The sequence below is a fragment of the Mastomys coucha genome, unplaced genomic scaffold (assembly GCF_008632895.1).
Source record: "Mastomys coucha isolate ucsf_1 unplaced genomic scaffold, UCSF_Mcou_1 pScaffold15, whole genome shotgun sequence".
NCBI lineage: Eukaryota > Metazoa > Chordata > Mammalia > Rodentia > Muridae > Mastomys > Mastomys coucha.
In genome coordinates this window covers 12,562,952-12,583,113 of record NW_022196897.1, presented here as the reverse complement: position 1 = coordinate 12,583,113, position 20,162 = coordinate 12,562,952, and the positions used below count along the sequence as shown (strand labels likewise).

Genomic DNA, 20,162 nt, shown 5'->3' with positions numbered 1-20,162 from the left:
CCCCTCTATGTGCAGTCCTTGGTTGGTGGTTGAGACCCTGGGAGCTCCGAGGGTACTAGTTAGTTCAGTACATTCTATCTTAAACACAATGTCAAAGCTGTTCCCATAGACACCTCCTTAACTACAGGGTGAGGGCCCTTCTCATCCTAGACAGCCCCTCTCACCTGTACAGATACAGAACAGAACTCATGTGAGCTCTAGCAAGACAGGAAGCACAGACCTTGAGGGCTAGTCAGAGATGCCTGGGCACCTACGGCAGGGACGCGGTAGAGGATACTCACCGTGATCACATCCAAAATGCTGAGGAGACTGTGGACACTGTCCCCTGGCAGGACCTCTTTGACCACCACCTCGGTACCATCCTATGCTTAGAGAACAGAGTGACAGGTGTCAGTACAGGGCAAAGAGGCCCAGCTGGCACCCAGAACAGTTGGCTGGAGTCAGCAGGATTAAGACATACCATAAACAGAGCTACAGAAATAGCTCAACACTAGAGTACTTGCTGAGCTTCCACAGGATCCAAGCTGGGTTCCCAGCACCCACTTCAGGGGGCTCATAATCACCTGCTTAGTTCATAAGCTTGAAGGAAGATGGTAAATGTTAAAATACATAGATACACACACACATACACACATGTACATACATACACAAATAACAAACACTGGGTGGTGGTGGCCTTTAACCCCAGCACTTGGGAGGCAGAGGCAGGCAGATTTCTGAGAACTATAAGCCTGCCTGGTCTGAATAGTGACTTCCAAGCCAGCCAGGGTTACATGTTGTCTTGAACACGATACATGTGTATGTATATGTGTATACATATGTATATACATATATATACAAGCATTATTTGTAGGTCAGGAGTATGGAAGAAACAGATAATTTAAAACTACAGCTATATATTAGCTTAGCTTGTAAAAGTTGATGTGGAGGAAATCCAAAGCAAGTAGGGTTGGCTGTTACACTGTTCTCTTAAAGGCTGGCTAAACAAACAGGCTGAGTGCGCAATAGGGTATCAGTACTGTCTCAAGTCACTCACAGTATATTATCAACTATAAGGTCCAGAACAAGTTCTAGTCTCTCTCTCTCTCTTTTTTTTAATTTTATTTTTATTATATGTAAGTACACTGTAGCTATTTTCAGTCACACCAGAAGAGGGCATCTAATCTCATTACAGATGGTTGTGAGCCACCACGTGGTTGCTGGGATTTGAACTCAGAACCTCCGGAAAAGCAGTCAGTGCTCTTAACCACTGAGCCAACACTCAGCTGTACCTGTCTTCAGGCTCACTCTGGCCTGCTCGCTCACTCCAGCCTGCTAGCTGCAGCTGTCTTCAGACACCCCAGAAGAGAGCATCAGATCTCACTAAGGATGGTTGTGAGCCACCATGTAGTTGCTGGGATTTGAACTCAGGACTTCAGAAGAGCAGTCAGTATTCTTAACCACTGAGCCATCTCTCTAGCCCCAAGTTCTAGTCTCTTTAAAAGTAGCATTTATTTCCATAATATTGTATTGCCACAGATAGTGAGACTGTCCCCACCCCCAACACCCCCAAAGTGTCAAGTATGGCCCAGTGAGATGGCTCAGTGGTTAAAGGTACTGCCCTGCAAGACTGACAACCTGCATTTGATCCCTGGAGCCCCACAGTAAAAGAAGAGAACAAATTTCCAAACATTGTTCTCTGGCCTTTACATGGGAGGGGAAAGGCAGTAAGTAGCATTCTTCCACAGCTCCTGCTTCAGTTCCTACCTCTAGGTTTTTGTCTTGAGTTCCTGTCCTGCCTTTCTTTGATGATAGACTGTGATATGGAACTATAAGCTGAAATAAACCATTTCCTCCCCAAGTTGCTCTTAGTCAGTATTTTATAACAGCAATAGGAAGCCTAACATACACACTCATGCACACGCACACACAGTAGAGGACTAACAAAAAAAAATCCTGTCAAACTCAGCCACAGCTTCCCAATACACAGCTTAAATTAATTAGTTAGACTGACTACAAATGAGGCCACTGTAGAAAACTGTAACCAAATTTAGTTATAATCAATAAAAATTACAATATTTTTGAATCAGAGACTTATATGTGCCTAACAGTAAAGATAACATGTCAGGGGCTGGAGAGATGGCTCACTGACTGGTCTTCCAGATCTCCTGAATTCAATTCCCAGCAACCACATGGTGGCACACAACCATCTATAATGGGATCTGATGCCCTCTTCTGGTGTGGGTGAAGATAGTGACAAAATACACATATATATAAAAATAAATAAATCTTAAAAAAAAACAAAGATGACATGTCAGGTGTGTTGGCTCAGGACTGTAATCCCAGCACTCAAGAGGCCAAGGTAGGTGGACTGCCATGAACTCGAGGACAGCCTGCACTACACAGTGAGTTCCAGGTTGTCCTTGGACTACTGAATGAAAGTGTCTCAATGTATGTATGTGTGTGTTTTGTGTTACCAAAATAAAAATAGCAACTGTGTTTGAACAATGGATAAGACTTGATTTTTCCAAGGAACTAAGGTTAAAATTCTACACTAACTTTTTTTTTTTTTTAACGTACATTAGTGATTTGACTGCATGTGTATTTGTGTGAGAGTGTAGGATCCCCTAGGTCAGGAGTTACAGACCTTGCCCTCGCCCCACCCTGGCCACTGACTCACAGCATCTTGGATGCAGACCTCCAGCCGTCCATCCTGAACCACATAGATGCTGATGTCCGGCTCCCCAGGCTGGAATACATGCTCCCCCTCTTGCAGCTGCACAAAGACCATATGTTTGCAAAGTTCCAGGAATAGTGGCTTCTCAAAGTGGCCTAGAACTCTGCAACAAACAGAACAAATGCTCTCAATGAAGGAAGGGAAGGGGATATAGGCCACTGTCCCCACTAGCAGTAGAGCCAGGGCTAGCCTAGATCTCTATAAGGCTGATTCAGCTCATCTGGCATTCTAGGCAATCAGAATTTTAAACTTCTGAGATAACTATCAACTCAAAAACTTCTCACTATGAGTAGTAATGTAAGGCAAACACAAAACAGAAGGCAAAAACCCCTCCCCAATGATGTACAAGCATAAAAAAAGAGGGACATGGGCCATGAGGTGGCTCAGCAGGGAAAACACTTGTGCCACAAGTCTCCCAACCTGCAGTTCAATTCTCAGAGCCCACATACCTCAGTCATAGTTCTAAGGCTGTGAAGAGACATCATTACCCTGGCAGCTCTTACAAAAGAATTTAACTGAGGGCTTGCTTACAGTTTCTGAGGTTTAGTCTATTATCATCATGGTAGAAGCATGGTGGCATGCATGATGCAGGAGCAGTAGCTGAGAGCTACATCCTGATCCACAGACATGTATATGGTGGGGTCAGGGCCTTTTGAAACCTCAAAGCCCATCCCCAGTGACACGCTTTCTCCAACAAGGCCACACCTCCTAATACTTCTGAAATAGTACCACTCCCTTATGACTAAGAATTCAAATATATGAGCCTGTGGGGGTCATTCTTTTTTTTTTTTTTTGAGAAGGGTTTCTTCTCTGTGTAGCCCTGGCTGTCCTGGAACTCACTCTGTAGACTAGCCTGGCCTCAAACTCAGAAATCTCAGAAATCTGCCTGCCTTTGCCTCCCAAGTGCTGGGATTAAAGGCGTGTACTACCACTGCCCAGCTGTGGGGGGTCATTCTTATTCAAACCACACAACATGAAGATGGAAAGAGGAGAACTAACTCCACAAAACTATCCTCTGATCTCCGCATACGTGCTGTGGCTCGTGTGTACCTGCCTTCACTTGTACATTATCCCCCCCCAACAATAATATTTCAAAAGGTAAAAATAATGTATCCTTAAAAAACAGGAAGCTGACAGAATGGTACACGAATGTCAGCATTTGGGAGGATGAGCCACAGGATTGCAAGCTGAAGGCCAGCTTAGGCTACACAGCAAGATCCTGTCAGGAAAGGTGAAAGAGTGGTGGGGTGGAGTGTGGGAGCCAGCTTGCAGTTTCTGAACCACACACAACTTCTCACACTTACTCTTGAGTTTGCTACTAGGGATAAAAATGCTGCCAAGTATTGAGTAGAACAGGAAGGAACAGCTAAACAGGTGAGCTGACCACGGGATTCCACACACCCAATGCACCCTGACTCTGCTGAACATTTCTGCTACCATGAAGCATGGAAGCCACAGTCTCGAGGTGGGAAGACAATAAGTTTTGCCAACCATCCCTGACATAGGAAAGCTACACTAAAGACAATCCAAGGAAGGAAAGTGGATGCCTCCAGAGACATGCCCTGGACGAAACCCTCTAGCTGCCCACCCACTGACTTACCGAACATTTTTCAACATGTACAAAACTTCTGATGGCAGATGAGAGTTCTTCACATCAAACTCTGTAAGATCAGCCTCAAGCAGGGAGGGTGGGGGCTCTTTTGGCTGCAAAGTAGGATACTCTTTCTTAAAGCGCAGAATCCTGCAAAGCAGAGACACTTAAATAAGAAATCATGGAGCCACCAGGCAGTGGTGGTGCACGCCTTTAATCCTGCACTTGGGAGGCAGAGGCAGGCAGATTTCTGAGTTCGAGACCAGCCTGGTCTACAGAATGAGTTCCAGGACAGCCAGGGCTACACAGAGAAACCCTGTCTTGAAAAACCAAATAAATAAATAAATAAATAAACAAACAAACAAATGAAATCACAGAACCCAAACCCAATACTATTGGGTACCCGATACTCAAATTTCGAAGCCCAGAGAAGCTTCTGCCTTGGTGTGTTCTGACATGAGAGGACCCACAGCAATGGTAAGAACCATAAGGGAATTCTCAGTACCTCTTGGCCAAAGACAACACTTTGGTCCTCTTCCTGACTCGCTGCCGGGGTGCAGAGGTATTCCCAACCAAAGTATGGGGGAGTGTGGTCACCTGCAGAACCAAGAGAAAGACAGGGTACCAACACTGTGACTGGCAAGGTCTAAGCTCTCAGGCTCAGAGTCTGTCCCCTGGACCTGGTTATGATTTGCTACTTTCCTGACCTGAGTTATCAACCCCCACCTACCCGCCTAGTTTCTTGAAGGAGATAGAGCAGTCAAGGAGGGATGCCATTTGGACAAGAGCACACCACACAGTCCCATAAACCCCACAGAATAGTCCTCAGTGCCCTAAAGTGGCCAAGCCTGAGGGGAGGGAAAGAAAGCCGAAGGGACCAGCTATGGCAACTAACAAGGACTCAGACCAGCCTGCTCATCCCTAGACACCAGTCCCTGACCCTCAGTGCAGGAGGACTACAGAGTTATGATCTGGAACTCCCACAAACATAGAAAAGAGGCCACAGTTTTTTACCTTAAGATAATTGTAGTCATTAGACATGGCACTATTCTACCAGCGTTCCTGGGACATGAGTCCTGTGGCTCTCCTTTCCCAATCTGGCAATGACCACCTACCTTGGGGCAAACACATGCTCTGTGCCTATCCATTCTGTACCCAGGAATATTTCTGAAAAGCAGTTTCCTATCCCATTTCTTATTAACACAAACCAGCACATCAGAAAGCCCAAGTGCCCCTGTCCTTAGCAGTTGCCAAAGCAGTTCACGTGTTTCAAGCCAGATATACATCTACCAACACCATGCCTCCCTGGCTGCCTCCAGGGCAAGTGAGGTATTTCTAGGTAAAATGTGGATGTTCTTACAGGGAGTTAGATAATACTCAGGATGACTTAAACCATCTCCTAAATCCTGTACCCAGCAGCAGAAGCCCTGGGACCAGAGCAGATAGCACCATGTATCAGGAGCTGCAGAGATCAGGAGCTTGAGGGCTTGCGAGCAGCAGATCCCCATTCCACAAAGGACTGTTTAGAAGAGATTCTCACCACTGTCTTGTGCAACCCAGGGCTTCCATGCAAGTTACCTTCCTCATGATCTTCCGGCCATAAAACATTACTTTGTCTCTCTTCCGGAACCTGTACTGAGGGGTGGCTTCTGCTTGTCCTGTGAGAAGAGAGAGGGAGCATATGAGATAGCAGGGATCTGGGTGACTATCCTCGAATGGCTGTGTAGTGAACGTGGCTGCAACTACAACAAACTGCAAGCACAGGAGAAGCCCTGAACATGAAGGTGCTAATGATAAACCCTGTCCCTGGCTACCGCTCCTGGCAACAGCCGGAAAAGCGGTAACATAGGAGACTCATCTTAGAAGACTAAGGAGTTTCTTCTGTTCTTACTGGATCCTAGCTCTGGACAGACTGGGAATGTCAAGCTGAACCCAAGTAGACAAGCACATTCTAACAAGGCTTTGACGGAAGCTAAAAGAAGCTCTAAATACCTCTTAGGACACAAATGCAACAAAATCCCCACTGTTCAGCCAGAGTCCAAACCAAGGTACTCACTCAATCTGCTCACTCTTCTGTACACAAAAAAGAAGGTAATACCAACGAAGGCCAGCGTCAGGAAGGTGCCAATTGCAATCCCTATCAGCTACACAGGGTGGGAGATAACAGGAGGGTCAGCAAGGCCAAACACAGCCACAGGCCTAACAAGGCCCACCCCCTGGGCAGCCCATAGGGATTACCATGGTGGACTGGGAATGCTCCTCCATGAAATGCAGCCTCCAGGAGCTCAGGGTGGTACCCAAACAGTAGCCAGCCTGAGGAGAGAACAGAAGTCAGGGTGGGCAGACAAGGGGCCCAATGTCTCAGTGTGAGCTTGATTAAAGGACAAAAGCAAGTCAGGAGCTAGGGAGAAAAATCAATAGCCCTGAAGACTTTTGAGAAATGGAGCTTACCGGACAACTCAGTGGACAAGGCATCTATAGCCGAGTCTGAAGACCTGAGATTAATCCTGGAAAGTCCTATGGTACTTTATAGAGCAGACTGCCAGAGTTGTTCTCTGACCTCCATTACATTTACATAGTTACACACATACACAAAGAAATGTAATAACTTTATTTATACTTGTCTTTTGTTTGTTTGTTTGTTTGTTTTTTCGAGACAGGGTTTCTCTGTGTAGCCCTTGCTGTCCTGGAACTCACTCTGTAGACCAGGCTAGCCTCGAACTCAGAAATCTGCCTGCCCCTGCCCCCCAAGTGCTGGGATTAAAGGCGTGCGCCACCACTGCTCAGCTATACTTGTCTTTTTTTTTTTTTTAATATTTGCTTATTATGTAGAGTATTCTGCCTGCATGCCAGAAGAGGGCACCAGATTTCATTATAGATGGTTGTGAGCCACCATGTGATTGCTGGGAATTGAACTCCAGATCTCTGGAAGAACAGCCAGTGCTCTTAAATCTCTGAGCCATCTCTCCAGTTCAATAACTATATATTTTTTAAAATTTTGCTTGTTCGTTCTTTTTTCTTAAGATTTATTTATTTATTTATTTATTTTATGTATATGAGTACACTGTTACTCATACACACCAGAAGAGTGTATCGGATCCCATTACAGATGATTGTAGGTCACCATGTAGTTGCGGGGAATTGAACTCAGTACCTCTGAAACAGCAGTCAGTGCTTTTAAACACTGAGCCATCTCTCCAGCCCCAATAACTATATTTTTAATTTTAGAGAAATGATCAGTGATCTTGCAGGGGTGCTGAGGCCCTCTGAGCTCAACTGTAAGGACAGAAAAGCAGCAACTTGTCTCCTTCAGCACTGGGATGGTTAGCACCGTACTACTGGCAAATAATAAACCCAACTTGTGGCTCCCCAGTCCTCAAGAAGTAAGCCTAGGGGCCGTCAAAGCTATCCCTTGGTTCCTCTGGATACCAACAGGACCGCAGACCCCAGGATCCATGAGAGCCCAGTCAGAATGAATGCTCAGAGTATAACATGTATCACGTTAGTCCCAACTACTTGAAAGGATGAGGCAAGAGGATCATACGTACTCAGGAGTTCAAGCATGGCCTCGACAACCAGTGAGATGCAGTTTTCAAAGCAAAAAGGGGCACTGGACAAAAAGCCCCAAGGAAAGATCCATCTGGAATTTGGGACATCCAATATTGCTCCCATCCTAAAGAGAGTCCTGTCTCTGCCACCTGTGATCTCCAAGAAGGCACTGACAGGACTTTAGATGTCCAAGGACCAGATCCAGGGGAGGGAAGGTGGCAGGGGAGTAAGAACTCAGGATATAAGGGTGAGGGGTGACCCACAAGGGAAGCTGTCCCCAAAAGCTAAAGACAAAACAAACAAACAAAAAACCCCAGACCTGCAGCTTTCCCTGAGTCCTCTGATATCCAGCTACCCCTTTCTCCCAAGCAGTTAGGAGCTGAATAGTGCAGGGGCCCATTTATCCATCCTCTGCAGTTTCTACCTAACTGCTAAGGACCAAAGCTTAGCCTTAAAAACAAATAGCATGCCCCAGTTTCAGCAATCCCCTCCAGAAGCCAAGGAGAGCTGAAGGCCACACAACACAGAACCCCAAACTCACAGTTCTGCATCTTAACAGAGTAAGTGGGTTGCCTAGAAAACTCATCCTTGTGATCTTAGTTCAGGGGGAGCTACTGAGTATTGTTTAAGGATGAGGAAGAACACGTTCCACTAAGTATGCTTGGGAGGAGTTGGTGTTTCATGCCTTTAATCCCAGCAATGAATGGGAAGGCAGAGGCAGGCGGCTGAGTTCAAGGAGAGCCTGGTCTACAAGTGAGTTCCAGGACAGCCAGGGCTACACAGGAAACCCTGTCTCTAAATAACCAGTATCTTTTTTGTTTGTTTGTTTTGGCAGTGCTGGAATTAAAGGCAGTGGACACCACTGCCTGGCCCAGTATGCTCATAGGTTATCTCCTCATAGTGCGATGTCGCAAAGTGCAAATGTCACAAGGTATATTACCCCACCAATTGATACAATCTGTGGGATCACTATTGCATGTGGTCTATTGTTAACCAGAACCCTGTTGTACAGTGTATGCCAGTATGTTTTTGGTTTCAAAACTGAGGCACCCACTTCCCTTCTCCACTGCCCCAGCTCAGCTCTCAAGATTACATCGGCCAGAGTTTTAGCCGGGCAGTGGTGGTGCATGCCTTTAATTCCAGCACTTGGGAGGAGAGGCAGGCTGATTTCTGAGTTCCAGGACAGCCAGGGCTATACAGAGAAACCCTGTCTCGAAAAAAAAAAACAAAAAAAAAAAAAACCAAAGTGGGGGAAAAAAAAAAAACTACATCAACTGGGGTACACAAGAACACAGCAACCACGCCTTCTGTGTTTTTCTGAGTTTACCTTATCTAAGGAAAGGCAACTACATACAGTCTACCACAGAGGATCATCCCAGCCTGTTTAGCTTTTTACAGTTATTCTTATGGATTTAGTTTTCTTGCTTATAAAAAAAAATCCCAGCACTTGGGAGTCAGAGGCAGGCAGATCTCTACGAGTTAAAGGTCATTCTGTTCTACAGAGTGAGTTCCACAGTTTTGTAGAGAGACGCTGTGTCAAAATAATAATAATAAAAATAATAATAATAAAGGGATGCGGCTAGTGTTAGACTGAGAAAAAGACTTTAAATACCAAAGTCCTAAGAGAAAACAGGGAATAACAACTGTGATCCTCAGAGGGGAAAAGAAGGCTTCCTAATGATCTAGCAGCCAAGTTCCATAGTCCACACTGTGAAGAAGCATTGTCTAGCAACAAGTGTCCAGCTCGGACAGGAAAACAGACTGAGTCACCACTCCCACATTCCCTAGGTCTTCAAGAAGCCTCGGTAGACACCTGAGGCAAAGGGTCCTTCTGATCTCTGGAAAAGCTCCACCTGGGGACTCTTAGGGTTTGGGTCCATGTCTGGTCTACCTACCTCAGGGCAGACATCTTCCTCTTTCTGCATGACTGAAAGCAAAGCAATGTGGAGGGCGAAAAGGAGACACGGGCTGAGACAAGCTGCTCTACCAGAACCTTTACAGCAGGACAGCTGTAGTTCCAGCCTTGCCAGCTCCTTTCCACACGAACTTTCCACACTCTTACTGAAAGGGACTTCAGAACTCTGTGCTCCAAAACAAGTTGTTTTCCAGAAGCGTCTGCTTTTTCTGTGTGCTTCCGTCTCCTGTAAACAGCACTCACGTGGTCTAAGGGGAACCCACAACAGCGGCCAGAGGTTGCGGTGGGGGCTGGGGAGTTGAGCACCAGAGTCGGGGATCAAGCGGCCACGTGGGAACGGGCCGATTGTGGTTGGGAGGTGGAGTTAGAGGAGGAGACCAGAAGTGTAAAGTGGCTGACAGTTCAGGGAGGTGGGGTAGCTGAGACTGGTGGGATAGCTAAGAAAGTGGCCCAAGAGCGAAGCAGAACAGGGATGAAAGAGGCAGGCGACCAGGAAATGTGATCAGCTAGAGGGTGGGCCTCACCCGGGCGGGGTCAAGTAGGCAAGAGGAAAGATAAGGAAAGCGGTGTAGAGGCCTCCCAGCTCTGGAAAGATCCCAGCCTAAAAGGGGTCTCGATCAGGAGGAGTGAGGGAAGAGGAGATGATTATAGCCGAGGAGTAAACCCCCTTTCCCCGAGGGGACCAGAGAACGGGGTATCAAAGGAGAGAGGTGAAGGGTGAAGAGAGCAGCCACAGCGGGCACCGTGTGGACGACATCACAGTCTCGGTGCGTGTGGTGGGAACAAAGTTAGTTAACTAGAGGACCACTAGGACCCACGTAGACTTGGCCACGCGCCGGACCGTGGGGTAGACCGCCGGTCACTGGCCGGTCCTCGATAGTGCGACAGTCCGGGAAACCGCGGGTCAAAGTGACTTGGAGCGTCCGCAAGTCCCTACTCCCAACACCTAGGGCAGCACGGATGACGCCCGCACCAGTCCCGCGGCCGGATCAGGGCGCAGCAGTTGTGAGTCTTCTGTCCTGGGGCTGACGAGCGCTAAGAGCGACGGCTCGACGACAGGCTGGAGCCCGACCGCCACCTCCCGGCTCAAGGCGAGAGAGCAGGGCGGCGCGCGCTCCATCCACATCCGGCTCTGCGCGACTGCACGGATTGGCTTAGTCCCCTGGGCCGCCCGCCCTCCGCTCGGCGAGGCTGGGCATTGGGCGCCTTGGTGACCAGTCCGCGAGGCCCTTGCTACGGAGTGTCTGACCCCGCCTACAGTCGGGAACGCAGTGAGGACCTTGCTGTGCCTGTGAAGGAGCGGTCAGGCAGTGTTTTAAACGGCTCGGCTGGGGGAAACCGAGTCTGAGCTGTCTCAGGTCGAAAGGGAGAAGAGGCTTGCGGGCCGAGCTCTAGAGCCGTCAGCCCAGGTCGGTTTGAGCGTTTCCAGTTGGCGCCGCTTGCATGGGGTTCTTCGGGGTCCGGAATCTTTCCGGGCCAGGAGTAGTCTCCTTAAGAGGGATCTTGGGTCCTTCTGAGCCCGCGGCTTCTCGTCTCGTCAGCTCCTGCAGACTCCACAGCCATTTTTGCTCTTGGGCTCTCCGGTTCTGGGTAAGTTCGTTTGGTTCTGATTGACTCCTTCAACTGCCTTGTTCTTTCAGAGCTGATTTATCCAGAGCCCAGATGGGTTTCCTGACTGCCGTGACTCAAGGCCTGGTGCGGGGAGCGGACAGGATGAGCAAGTGGACAAGCAAGCGGGGACCACGCACCTTCACTAAGAGTCGGGGTGCCAAGAGAACAGGCATCTATACTTCTGATGGGAAGTTTATGAAGATAAAAGAAATGGTCCCGGAATTTGTCGTCCCTGACTTGACCGGCTTCAAGCTCAAGCCCTACGTTAATTACCGAGCTCCTGCAGGCATAGACACACCTCTAACTGCCAAAATGCTCTTCCTGGAAACAGTTGCACCTGCTATCGAAAAAGACTTTAAAGAAGGGACTTTTGATGCTGACAACCTGGAGAAATATGGCTTCGAGCCCACACAGGAAGGCAAGCTGTTCCAATTGTATCCTAAGAATTTCCCACGCTAGAAGACCTTGGCAGTGGCCAAAGGTTTGTCTACAAAGTGGAGACAATACTGACCAACCTTGGATTCTGAGTGTCTCAAAGAGTAAGGGCAGCTTCCTAGTGCACTTTTATTAAATGCCTTTAGTATCTCGTACAATGTGTGTTTTAAGTGTGCTGTAGGGCAGGCTCTTATGCAGAAGCTACTGAGTTCATAACAAATCCCAACCAAGTCAGCCCTTGGGGCACACTTCTCTGATTCCAAGGTGAGGATAATTCCTGTTGGGTGGAAGTAGCCATCCCCAAGGAAAGCCCAAAGATGGAAGTCGCAAGAGCAGTCAGTGCCAAACTGCTTTCATGACCAGTCTACCTGATTCATCATAGCCCCTCAGACATTATTTGTTCCATTTAAGACTTAGCTAACCCTTATATTTAATTTTTTTTTTAAATAATTGGACCAACAGTTGAGAAGTGATCCTTTTAATGATAACCAAGAAATAGTTATTTCATTAGAAAATAACATGACAACTGGGGAGTTGAGTCCATATAGTGCTTACCATGTATTCATGAAGACCCAAGTTAAGCCCATGCTTGTAATCTCAGCAATAGGAAAGAGACAACAGGATCTTTCGGGCTTGCTGCCCAGCCAAGTCTAGACTATAGTCAGCTAACCTCAAATCCCAGCAATAGACCATGGCTCAAAAAAGATAAGGCCATCTGAAATGGCACCCCAGGCTGACCTCTTATCTGCCACACTCATGTGTATATATACATACAAACAAACAAGATAGTATTGCACACTTAAGGAGACTAAGAAGGGGTTACAAGTTTCAGTCCAGCCTGGGCTATGTAGTAAGACACACACCTTTTTTTTTGGAGACAAGAGTCCTGATGTCCTAGGACTTGTTATGTAGACCACCAGACTGCCCTCAGCCTGACAGATATGTCTTCCTGTGCTTCCTTGAGTGCTGGAATTTAAGGAATGCATCACCACATTAAAGCCCAACCAGCTTAGACTACATAGTAAGCTTATGATTAGCCTGTAATATATAGGCCCAGGGAAGGACAAGATAGCTGGGAATAATGTTTAGTACTAGGTAACCATCACTTGTCTACCATGTGCAAATCCCTATATTTGATGGAACTTCATTTAAAAAATAACATTTTCTCTTCTGAACACTTGTGTATCATACTGAGGCTTAGACACATTCCAACGCCCTCTCTTCCCAGATAAGACAATTAAAATGGGACTCTTGATAACTCCATAGCCTGATGTGTTCCCACAGAACCCATCTATCTAGACATAAGAACTGATGAAGTTATTAATGCTATGACTAAGTGCTGAATGCCCCATACTGACCATAACAAATAATTCAAGTTTGTGTTCCCTGGAGCAGCTTACGTTTACACACCTCCTTTTACTTTATTACCCACTTTTAAAATTACTTCAGAGCTAGGAATATTGTTTGGATAGTGTCACTTCCAGCACCAAAAAAAGTAAAACCTCTGTTTAGGAAATAAATTCTGCCGGGCGGTGGTGGTGCATGCCTTTAATCCCAGCACTTGGAAGGCAGAGGCAGGCTGATTTCTGAGTTTAAGGCCAGTCTGGTCTACAGAGTGAGTTCCAGGACAGCCAGGGCTACACAGAGAAACCCTGTCTCGAAAAGCCAAATAAAAGAGATACAGGCTGTAGAGCTAGCAAGATGGCTCAGTGGTACTTCCTGCCAAGCCTGACACCTGAGTTGGATCCCTGGACACATGATAGGAGACCCAGCTTCTGCACATTGTTCTGTGATCTCCATATGTGCACAGTGGTATCTGTGGAATCACAAAGATCAAAACTGTTTAGGGGCTGCAGGCTAGAGATGGTTCAGGGGTTAGTAGTGCTCTCTACTCTTCCAGCACTTGCAAAGGTGACTCACAGCTATCTATAACTCTTTTTTTGTTTTGTTTTGTTTTGTTTGTTTTTTCGAGACAGAGACAGGGTTTCTCTGTATAGCACTGGCTGTCCTGGAACTCACTCTGTAGACTAGGCTGGCCTTGAACTCAGAAATCCGCCTGCCTCTGCCTCCCAAGTGCTGGGATTAAAGGCGTGCGCCACTACTGCCGGCTATCTGCAACTCTTACTTCCAGGTGATTCAATATCCTCTTCTGTCCTCCAGGAGCACCAGGCACACATGGGCACAATAAAACTCTCAAACACAGGCTGGAGAGATGGCTCGGCGGTTAAGAGCACTGACTGCTCTTCCAGAGGTCCTGAGTTCAATTTCCAGCAACCATATGGTGGCTCACAACCATCTATAATGAGATCTGATGCCCTCTTCTGGTGTGTCTGAAGACAGTAACAATGTACTCACATAAAAATAATAAATCTTGATCGAGGCCAGCCTGGTCGACAGAGTGAGTTCCAGGACAGCCAGGGATACAGACAAACCCTGTCTCGAAAAAAAAAAAAAAAAACCACTCATACACATAAAATAATTATGACCCACAAGTATGGTTCCTAGAACCCACATGGTAGCTCACAACCATTAGTAACCCTAGCTCCAAGGGGATCCAGTATCCTCTCTGGCTTCTTCCAGCAACCACACACAGAGATGCATACACATAATTACAAATTTTTAAAAATTAAAAAAAAAAGTTATTTAATATAAGCAGGGACTTAATACAAATGAAGAACTGAAAGTCAAAATATACCCAAGACACTTAGTTGTAGAGCTGAAAAATATCATTCACTGCCAAAACAGAATCACAGAGTCCATTCTCAATGGTCAGCACTCCCCAAATCACATCCAGGATCACTGCTAAGAGTGCAAGCTTGATTTGCCTCCCACTTCCAAAGGTGGAGAACATGGTCATAAAAGGAGCAGGTGGCCAGGAGGCCATTGTCAAAGTGGCTGAGACCGTGCGATGAGAACCCTTGACTGCTGTTTTTCATGTCCTCTGTTAATGGAAGGAGAGAAGCCTTCAGTTCAGCTCTGCTGTGAGCTCCAGCAGGGCCTTCCACCTGATGACCCACGGTTCGCTGATGAGAATGTGCTGGCTGCTCCTTGGCAACCTTTAGGCTGCAGTGGTCTGCTGCTTTGACTCCAAGGTCACTTTGATCAAAGGACCAGGTTGATGTGGGCTTCGTGGAATGGAAAAGCCAGGACCAGTCAGCCCCATATACTAATGAGTTAGGCATGTTGTGAGATATTAAAACAGTTATGTCCTGCTTCTCCTCTGTAGTAAGAGACAAAAGAGGAAAAACAGCATTACTCAAAGCTAATCAGCCTCCATTTATGGCCCCCATCAACTTCCACCAATGGCAGCCATTCAGTTAGTACACATTTACTGAGTAGCTGGCAAATCTGTATAAGAATGAAGATGTGGCCGGGCGGTGGTGGCACACGCCTTTAATCCCAGCACTTGGGAGGCAGAGACAGGCGGATTTCTGAGTTCGAGGCCAGCCTGGTCTACAGAGTGAGTTCCAGGACAGCCAGGGCTACACAGAAAAACCCTGTCTCGAAAAACCAAAAAAAAAAAAAAAAAAAAAAAAAAAAAAAAAAAAAAAAGAATGAAGATGTGGACAGGTGGGTAGAGAAATAAAACAGATATGCATTTTGCAATGTGCACTGTGTCTCTGAGATCAGCCAGGGCTACACAAGACCCACAAACGGGAGACATGCTTCCAAACTGGAGGATTTGGTAAAATTCATTCTCAAAGGACACAGGAGTTAAGATGGGAAGAGGAAAAACAGCAAATGAGGGGGAAAAATGGGGAAGCACAGGGGAAGAGAGATAGCAACAGTTAAGAGCACTTGCTGCTCTTGCAGAAGACCTGGGTTCAGTTTGGAGCACTCACACGGCAGGTAATAGCTCCCAGGAACTCCAGTTCAGAGGTTTGTATTTCCTCAGTCACCAGGCATGCATATAGCGCCCATGCACACACTTACATAAACTAAGTATCTTAAAAAAGAACCAATGGGGAGCCCAGGCATGCATACAGTACAAAAAGACCCAATGGGGAGTTGACTCAGAGGTGAAGAGCACTGACTGCTCTTCCAGAGGTCCTGAGTTCAATTCCCAGCTACCACATGGTGGCTCACAACCATCTGTAATGGGATCTGATGTCCTCTTCTGGTGTGTCTGAAGACAGCTACAGTCTACTCATCATATATATAAAATAAATAAAATCGTTAAGAATGCAGAGAGAGAACAAGAACCAATGGGGAGCTCAGTATAGCACAGAGGCCAAGAAGACTACAGCAAGTGTGAGCCGCTGCAACTGCCTCTGGCTGTAGGACAATAGCTAAGAACTTGCAGCCTGAGTAGGCCTGCAGAAGCAGTTTCTTTCTGGTAACTTCTCCAGACAGCTTGGCATATGAGGAGAGTGTCAGAAATAAGCCAGTAAACACTGCAGCAGCACAGAGCCACAACTGCATGGACAAGACATGTAAAGAGGAAGGACGGGTGACTAAACCAGAGCAGGCTCATAGTCAGGAGCACGGTGACCATGGTGCAAATTATCCTCAAAACCCAGCAGGGATACCAGATATGCTTGTTTCTGTAATCCCAGTATCCAAGATGCTGAGACAGTGGAACTGCCATGGAGTTCAAGGCCTGCTTCAAATACGTATCAAATTTTTAGCCAGCTTGGGTTACATGAGACCCTGTATGCAATACACACACAAATTAAGGAAATAAATCTTTTTTTTTTTTTTAAAAGAGAAAGACAACTAAAGAGATGCAAGGAGTAATAATGGCTTAAAGACCAGCAATTTAATGATGGGAATCTGATGGGAATCTGAGGTAGTGTTCAGACCGCTTCTCTTCAGAGGTGGGGTAGAAGAAGAGGGACAAGAAAGAAAAACTGTGATCTGGAGAAGGAGAGAAAGAAGTTAGGGCTTGGAAAGAGAAATGGAGATGAGAAATAGTTCTGATAATGTGAGCTCATGTTGTGGTTCACCAAGCCCATCCTGCAGCACATCCTGCAGCTCGTCCTACAGCATGCCCTGCAAGTTAAGCTCTCTACCTATAGCCATAGGCAGAGTTAAGCTTAGCTAATACCAGGCTCTGTGAGAAAGGGAACAAGGGGGAAGACAATACATGTGCGTCATGGGGTGACCAGAGTCCAAACTGTTCAAAAGCAGAAACATCAAAGAAGGCAGGGCAAGGGCACTGACAAGTGGTAATGTTTCCAGACAGGGTTCCAGGGGTTAGGGAGCTGCACAATACAGGAAGGCTGGGCACAGGAAGCCAGGATGAAAGTGTGTTCTTGAACCTGAGGTTCAAGGCAGGAATAAGTTCTGAGAGTGGCCTATGGAGAAAAATCAAATGACTCTCTACCCTGAAGTCAGCTTTATGTCCCCACTTACCAATGGCCTTCTGGCAGTTGAGAATCTTGAAGCCATTGTGCATGCAGGCTGCCAGAAGTAGATGGTGGTGAACTGGGTGCCACCTGAGCCTCCACACACCTCCTTGCACTGGTACATCTGCCAATGGCTGTCTTATGTTCCGAGTGTCCCACAGCAGAACATGTTCATCATAGCTGGAACCATCCAAGCATTGGCACACAGGAAAGCCCATGCTCAACTCTTTCCCAAAACCTTGTGGTAGCAGCAAATACCTCCCAAGTCCTGTCCCACTAAATTTTTTTGAGACAGGGTCTCATGATATAGCCTTAGCTGTACTAGGACTCTATACAGATCAGTCTGGCCTCAAAGAAATCCATCTGTTGCCGGGCAGTGGTGGCGCACGCCTTTAATCCCAGCACTTGGCAGAGGCAGGTGGGTTTCTGAGTTCGAGGCCAGCCTGGTCTACAGAGTGAGTTCCAGGACAGCCAGGGCTACACAGAGAAACCCTGTCTCGAAAAACCAAAAACAACAACAAAAAAACCCCACTGTCTCTGCCTCCCTAGCGCTGGAGTTAAAGTCCTGTATAACCTGCCTATCCCATTTATATTTAAGGACAAAGGTGAATCCCACTTTCTGCACCCAGATACCTGACCTGTGGGTTGGTTGAGAGCTATGGATTGAATTTTGAAGTCCTTGTGGAGAGGACCTGAGCAATGCAGACCAGCAGACGTGCTCCAGGGACTCACCTTCCAGTAGCCAGTATATGCTCCTGATGGGGGCTGCTCTGGATGCTGCACACACCCATAGAGTGTCTGGAGGCAAAGGGGAAGAACAAGGCACATGTGAAACCTCTTAAGACAGAGCACAGAGGGGCCATGCCCAAGCTCTGACCCTGGTCACAGGTACCTTTTGCTAGTGAAGACAGGTGTGCCCAGCATCCTGGTGTCCCAGGCTCTCAGAAGGCAGTCGTCTCCCCCTGTGGGAAGACAGAGGTCCGTCCACAATGGTGTGGATAAGGAGTCTGCAAGAAAGTCTTTGAGCAGTTGCCTTTCTTGTGTGCTTTTATGGTACCACTGGTTAGGAAAGCCCCAAGAGAACACCAGAAACAGTCATTAAGCTCTGTATATAATTCTAATTGAGGGAACCTGGATGAAAGATCAAAGTGCTGTTTACTGCTCTAGTCAGTTGGACCTGGGAAAATGGAGCCAGTGAATCAGGTGGACTAGGCACAAGTTTCCCACCCACTCATCATTCATCTGTCATCTTACATGCATCTATTCCTCACACACCCAGCACCCACCACCCATCCATGGAGGCCAGAAAAGGCCATCAAGTCCCCTGAAGCTGGAGTTAACAGACAGATGTGAGCTGCCATGTGCATGCTGATGGCAAGAGCAGCAAGTGCTCTTAACCACTAAATCATCTCTCCAGATCCAGTACAAGCCACTCTTATCCTTCCCTGGTCAGTAGGCTCCAGACTCTCTCCCCTCCTGTTTCATAACCTATAATTTTAAGCTGTAAATCAGGAAATGCCACTTCTCTGTAGTCACTCCACTTCCTCCTGAGGCCTGCCCTTGCTGCCTCTCACCTCAAGCCCTTCCATCCTCACACTGGCTGTGCTGGCGGTGGATCTCTCACAACAGGCCACTGGTCACTGCACATGCTACAACAGAGCGATGTGCAGCTGCCCCAGCACTGCCCCTCCTTCTGCTTCCAGGGCGATCCCACCTTTAACACTGTATGCAATCCTTGTGTTAGGTTTCTACTTTCCCCTTTTGACGTAAGCATTGAGAAAATACCTATGTGCTAAGGCATCCCTATTTTTTACGTTTTTTATTGTTTATTTTATGTTCAGTACTACTTGTCTGCATGTCTGTCTGTGTGCAGGTGTCAGAAGCCCTGAAACTAGAGTTACAGACAGTTGTGAGCTGCCATGTGGATATTAGGAATTGAACTCAGGACCTCTGGAAGAACAGTCAATACTCTTAACCACTGAGCCACCTCTCCAGCCCAGGCATCCCTATTACATAAACAGTGCTTGTATTTCTGTTTGTGGCTTTGTTTGGTTTTGGTTTTCTAGTTTGGAGGTGGGTTACTTTGATTTTGGGGCATTTGTTTCCTTTTTTTTGGGAGGAAAATGAAGGTTATTGTGTTTGGCTTTGTTTTCCATTCGGCTATGCGCGTAGCCCAGCCTATCAGACTCACAGCAGTATTCCTCTTCAGCCTCCCGAGTATGGGGATTACAGATGTGAGGCAACATGACAAAACCCAGTGAGTACCTGTGGAATGAATAAACTCATCCTACAGTATCAGAGACTGCTCCACTCTAACTGTGCTTTAAATCAGCTTTCTTTGAGGTAGAACTAATCCTAGAATTAAAGAACTTTATAAAAACCATTCAAGAGTATGACAGCAAATAAAACAGATAAGGACCCTTCCCGTGGGAGACTGAAATAAGCATTAGGCATACAGTAAGAATCATGGTGAGTGCTGGAGTCCATGAGAAATAACACATGGAATGGGCTGGTGCAGGCCTCTCAATAAAAAAAGAGAGAGCCAAAAGCCAGGTGTGGTAGTGCACCTTCAATCCCAGTTCAAGGCCATGGTACTTAGTGAGATCCAGGACAGCCTAGGCTACAGAAAGAGACCCTGTCTCAAAACACACACACACACAAACACAAACCAATCAAACAAAAAGGATCAAAGAGAGAAGCTGGGACCAGAGCACAGGAGGCCTTGGAAATATCAAGTATTTTAAATTTTATCCTGTCTTCTCTAAGGCAACTTTTCCCAGCACACATGATTGAGTGCCACCTGGGAGAGAAGCTGCCTAAAATGGCCAATTGCCTTAATTTCTCCTTCTCCTACCTGTATCCCCAAAGTATTAACTACTCAAAAATTAGGCAATCTACATATTTTCGTCATGTTTCCTTTCCTTTTAGAAGTAAGATTTTTTTTTTCTCTTTTTTTTGGTTTTTCTTTTTTTTTTTTTTTTTTTTTTTTTTTTTTTT

At 46.6% G+C, this 20,162-nt stretch overlaps 3 protein-coding genes across 6 annotated transcripts in view; 1 reads left to right on the top strand and 2 right to left on the bottom strand.

Moving 5' to 3' along the window:
• Pnpla7 (patatin like phospholipase domain containing 7) overlaps positions 1 to 10,890 on the bottom strand; it is a 73,100-nt gene extending 62,210 nt beyond the window's left edge. Inside the window, exons 1-8 of the mRNA XM_031369282.1 lie at positions 9,752 to 10,890; positions 6,546 to 6,620; positions 6,364 to 6,451; positions 5,886 to 5,965; positions 4,813 to 4,904; positions 4,317 to 4,457; positions 2,660 to 2,819; positions 282 to 362 (exon numbers count right to left, since the gene is read on the bottom strand). Coding sequence (XP_031225142.1) covers positions 282 to 362; positions 2,660 to 2,819; positions 4,317 to 4,457; positions 4,813 to 4,904; positions 5,886 to 5,965; positions 6,364 to 6,451; positions 6,546 to 6,620; positions 9,752 to 9,781 — 747 coding nt within the window. The 5' untranslated portion in view covers positions 9,782 to 10,890. The remainder of the gene's footprint in view (positions 1 to 281; positions 363 to 2,659; positions 2,820 to 4,316; positions 4,458 to 4,812; positions 4,905 to 5,885; positions 5,966 to 6,363; positions 6,452 to 6,545; positions 6,621 to 9,751) is intronic.
• A 115-nt stretch (positions 10,891 to 11,005) lies between these two features.
• Mrpl41 (mitochondrial ribosomal protein L41) lies at positions 11,006 to 11,972 on the top strand. The gene is made up of 2 exons (XM_031369284.1): positions 11,006 to 11,180; positions 11,412 to 11,972. The coding sequence occupies exon 2, from the start codon at positions 11,434 to 11,436 to the stop codon at positions 11,839 to 11,841; it is 408 nt and encodes a 135-aa protein (XP_031225144.1). The 5' UTR covers positions 11,006 to 11,180; positions 11,412 to 11,433; the 3' UTR covers positions 11,842 to 11,972.
• A 2,454-nt stretch (positions 11,973 to 14,426) lies between these two features.
• The window catches only part of Dph7 (diphthamide biosynthesis 7), a 10,631-nt gene continuing 4,895 nt past the window's right edge, over positions 14,427 to 20,162 (bottom strand). For 2 of the 4 annotated variants that reach the window (XM_031369278.1, XM_031369280.1), the window contains exons 6-9: positions 18,058 to 18,127; positions 17,898 to 17,963; positions 17,173 to 17,345; positions 14,427 to 15,037 (exon numbers count right to left, since the gene is read on the bottom strand). In XM_031369278.1, coding sequence (XP_031225138.1) covers positions 14,580 to 15,037; positions 17,173 to 17,345; positions 17,898 to 17,963; positions 18,058 to 18,127 — 767 coding nt within the window. In that variant the 3' untranslated portion in view covers positions 14,427 to 14,579. The remainder of the gene's footprint in view (positions 15,038 to 17,172; positions 17,346 to 17,897; positions 17,964 to 18,057; positions 18,128 to 20,162) is intronic. The other 2 variants (XM_031369279.1, XM_031369281.1) reach the window with 1 other exon arrangement.

Coding starts and splice junctions, on each gene's coding strand:
- Mrpl41 (XM_031369284.1), top strand. CDS start 11,434: ATGGGTTTCCTGACTGCCGTGACTCAAGGCCTGGTGCGGGGAGCGGAC.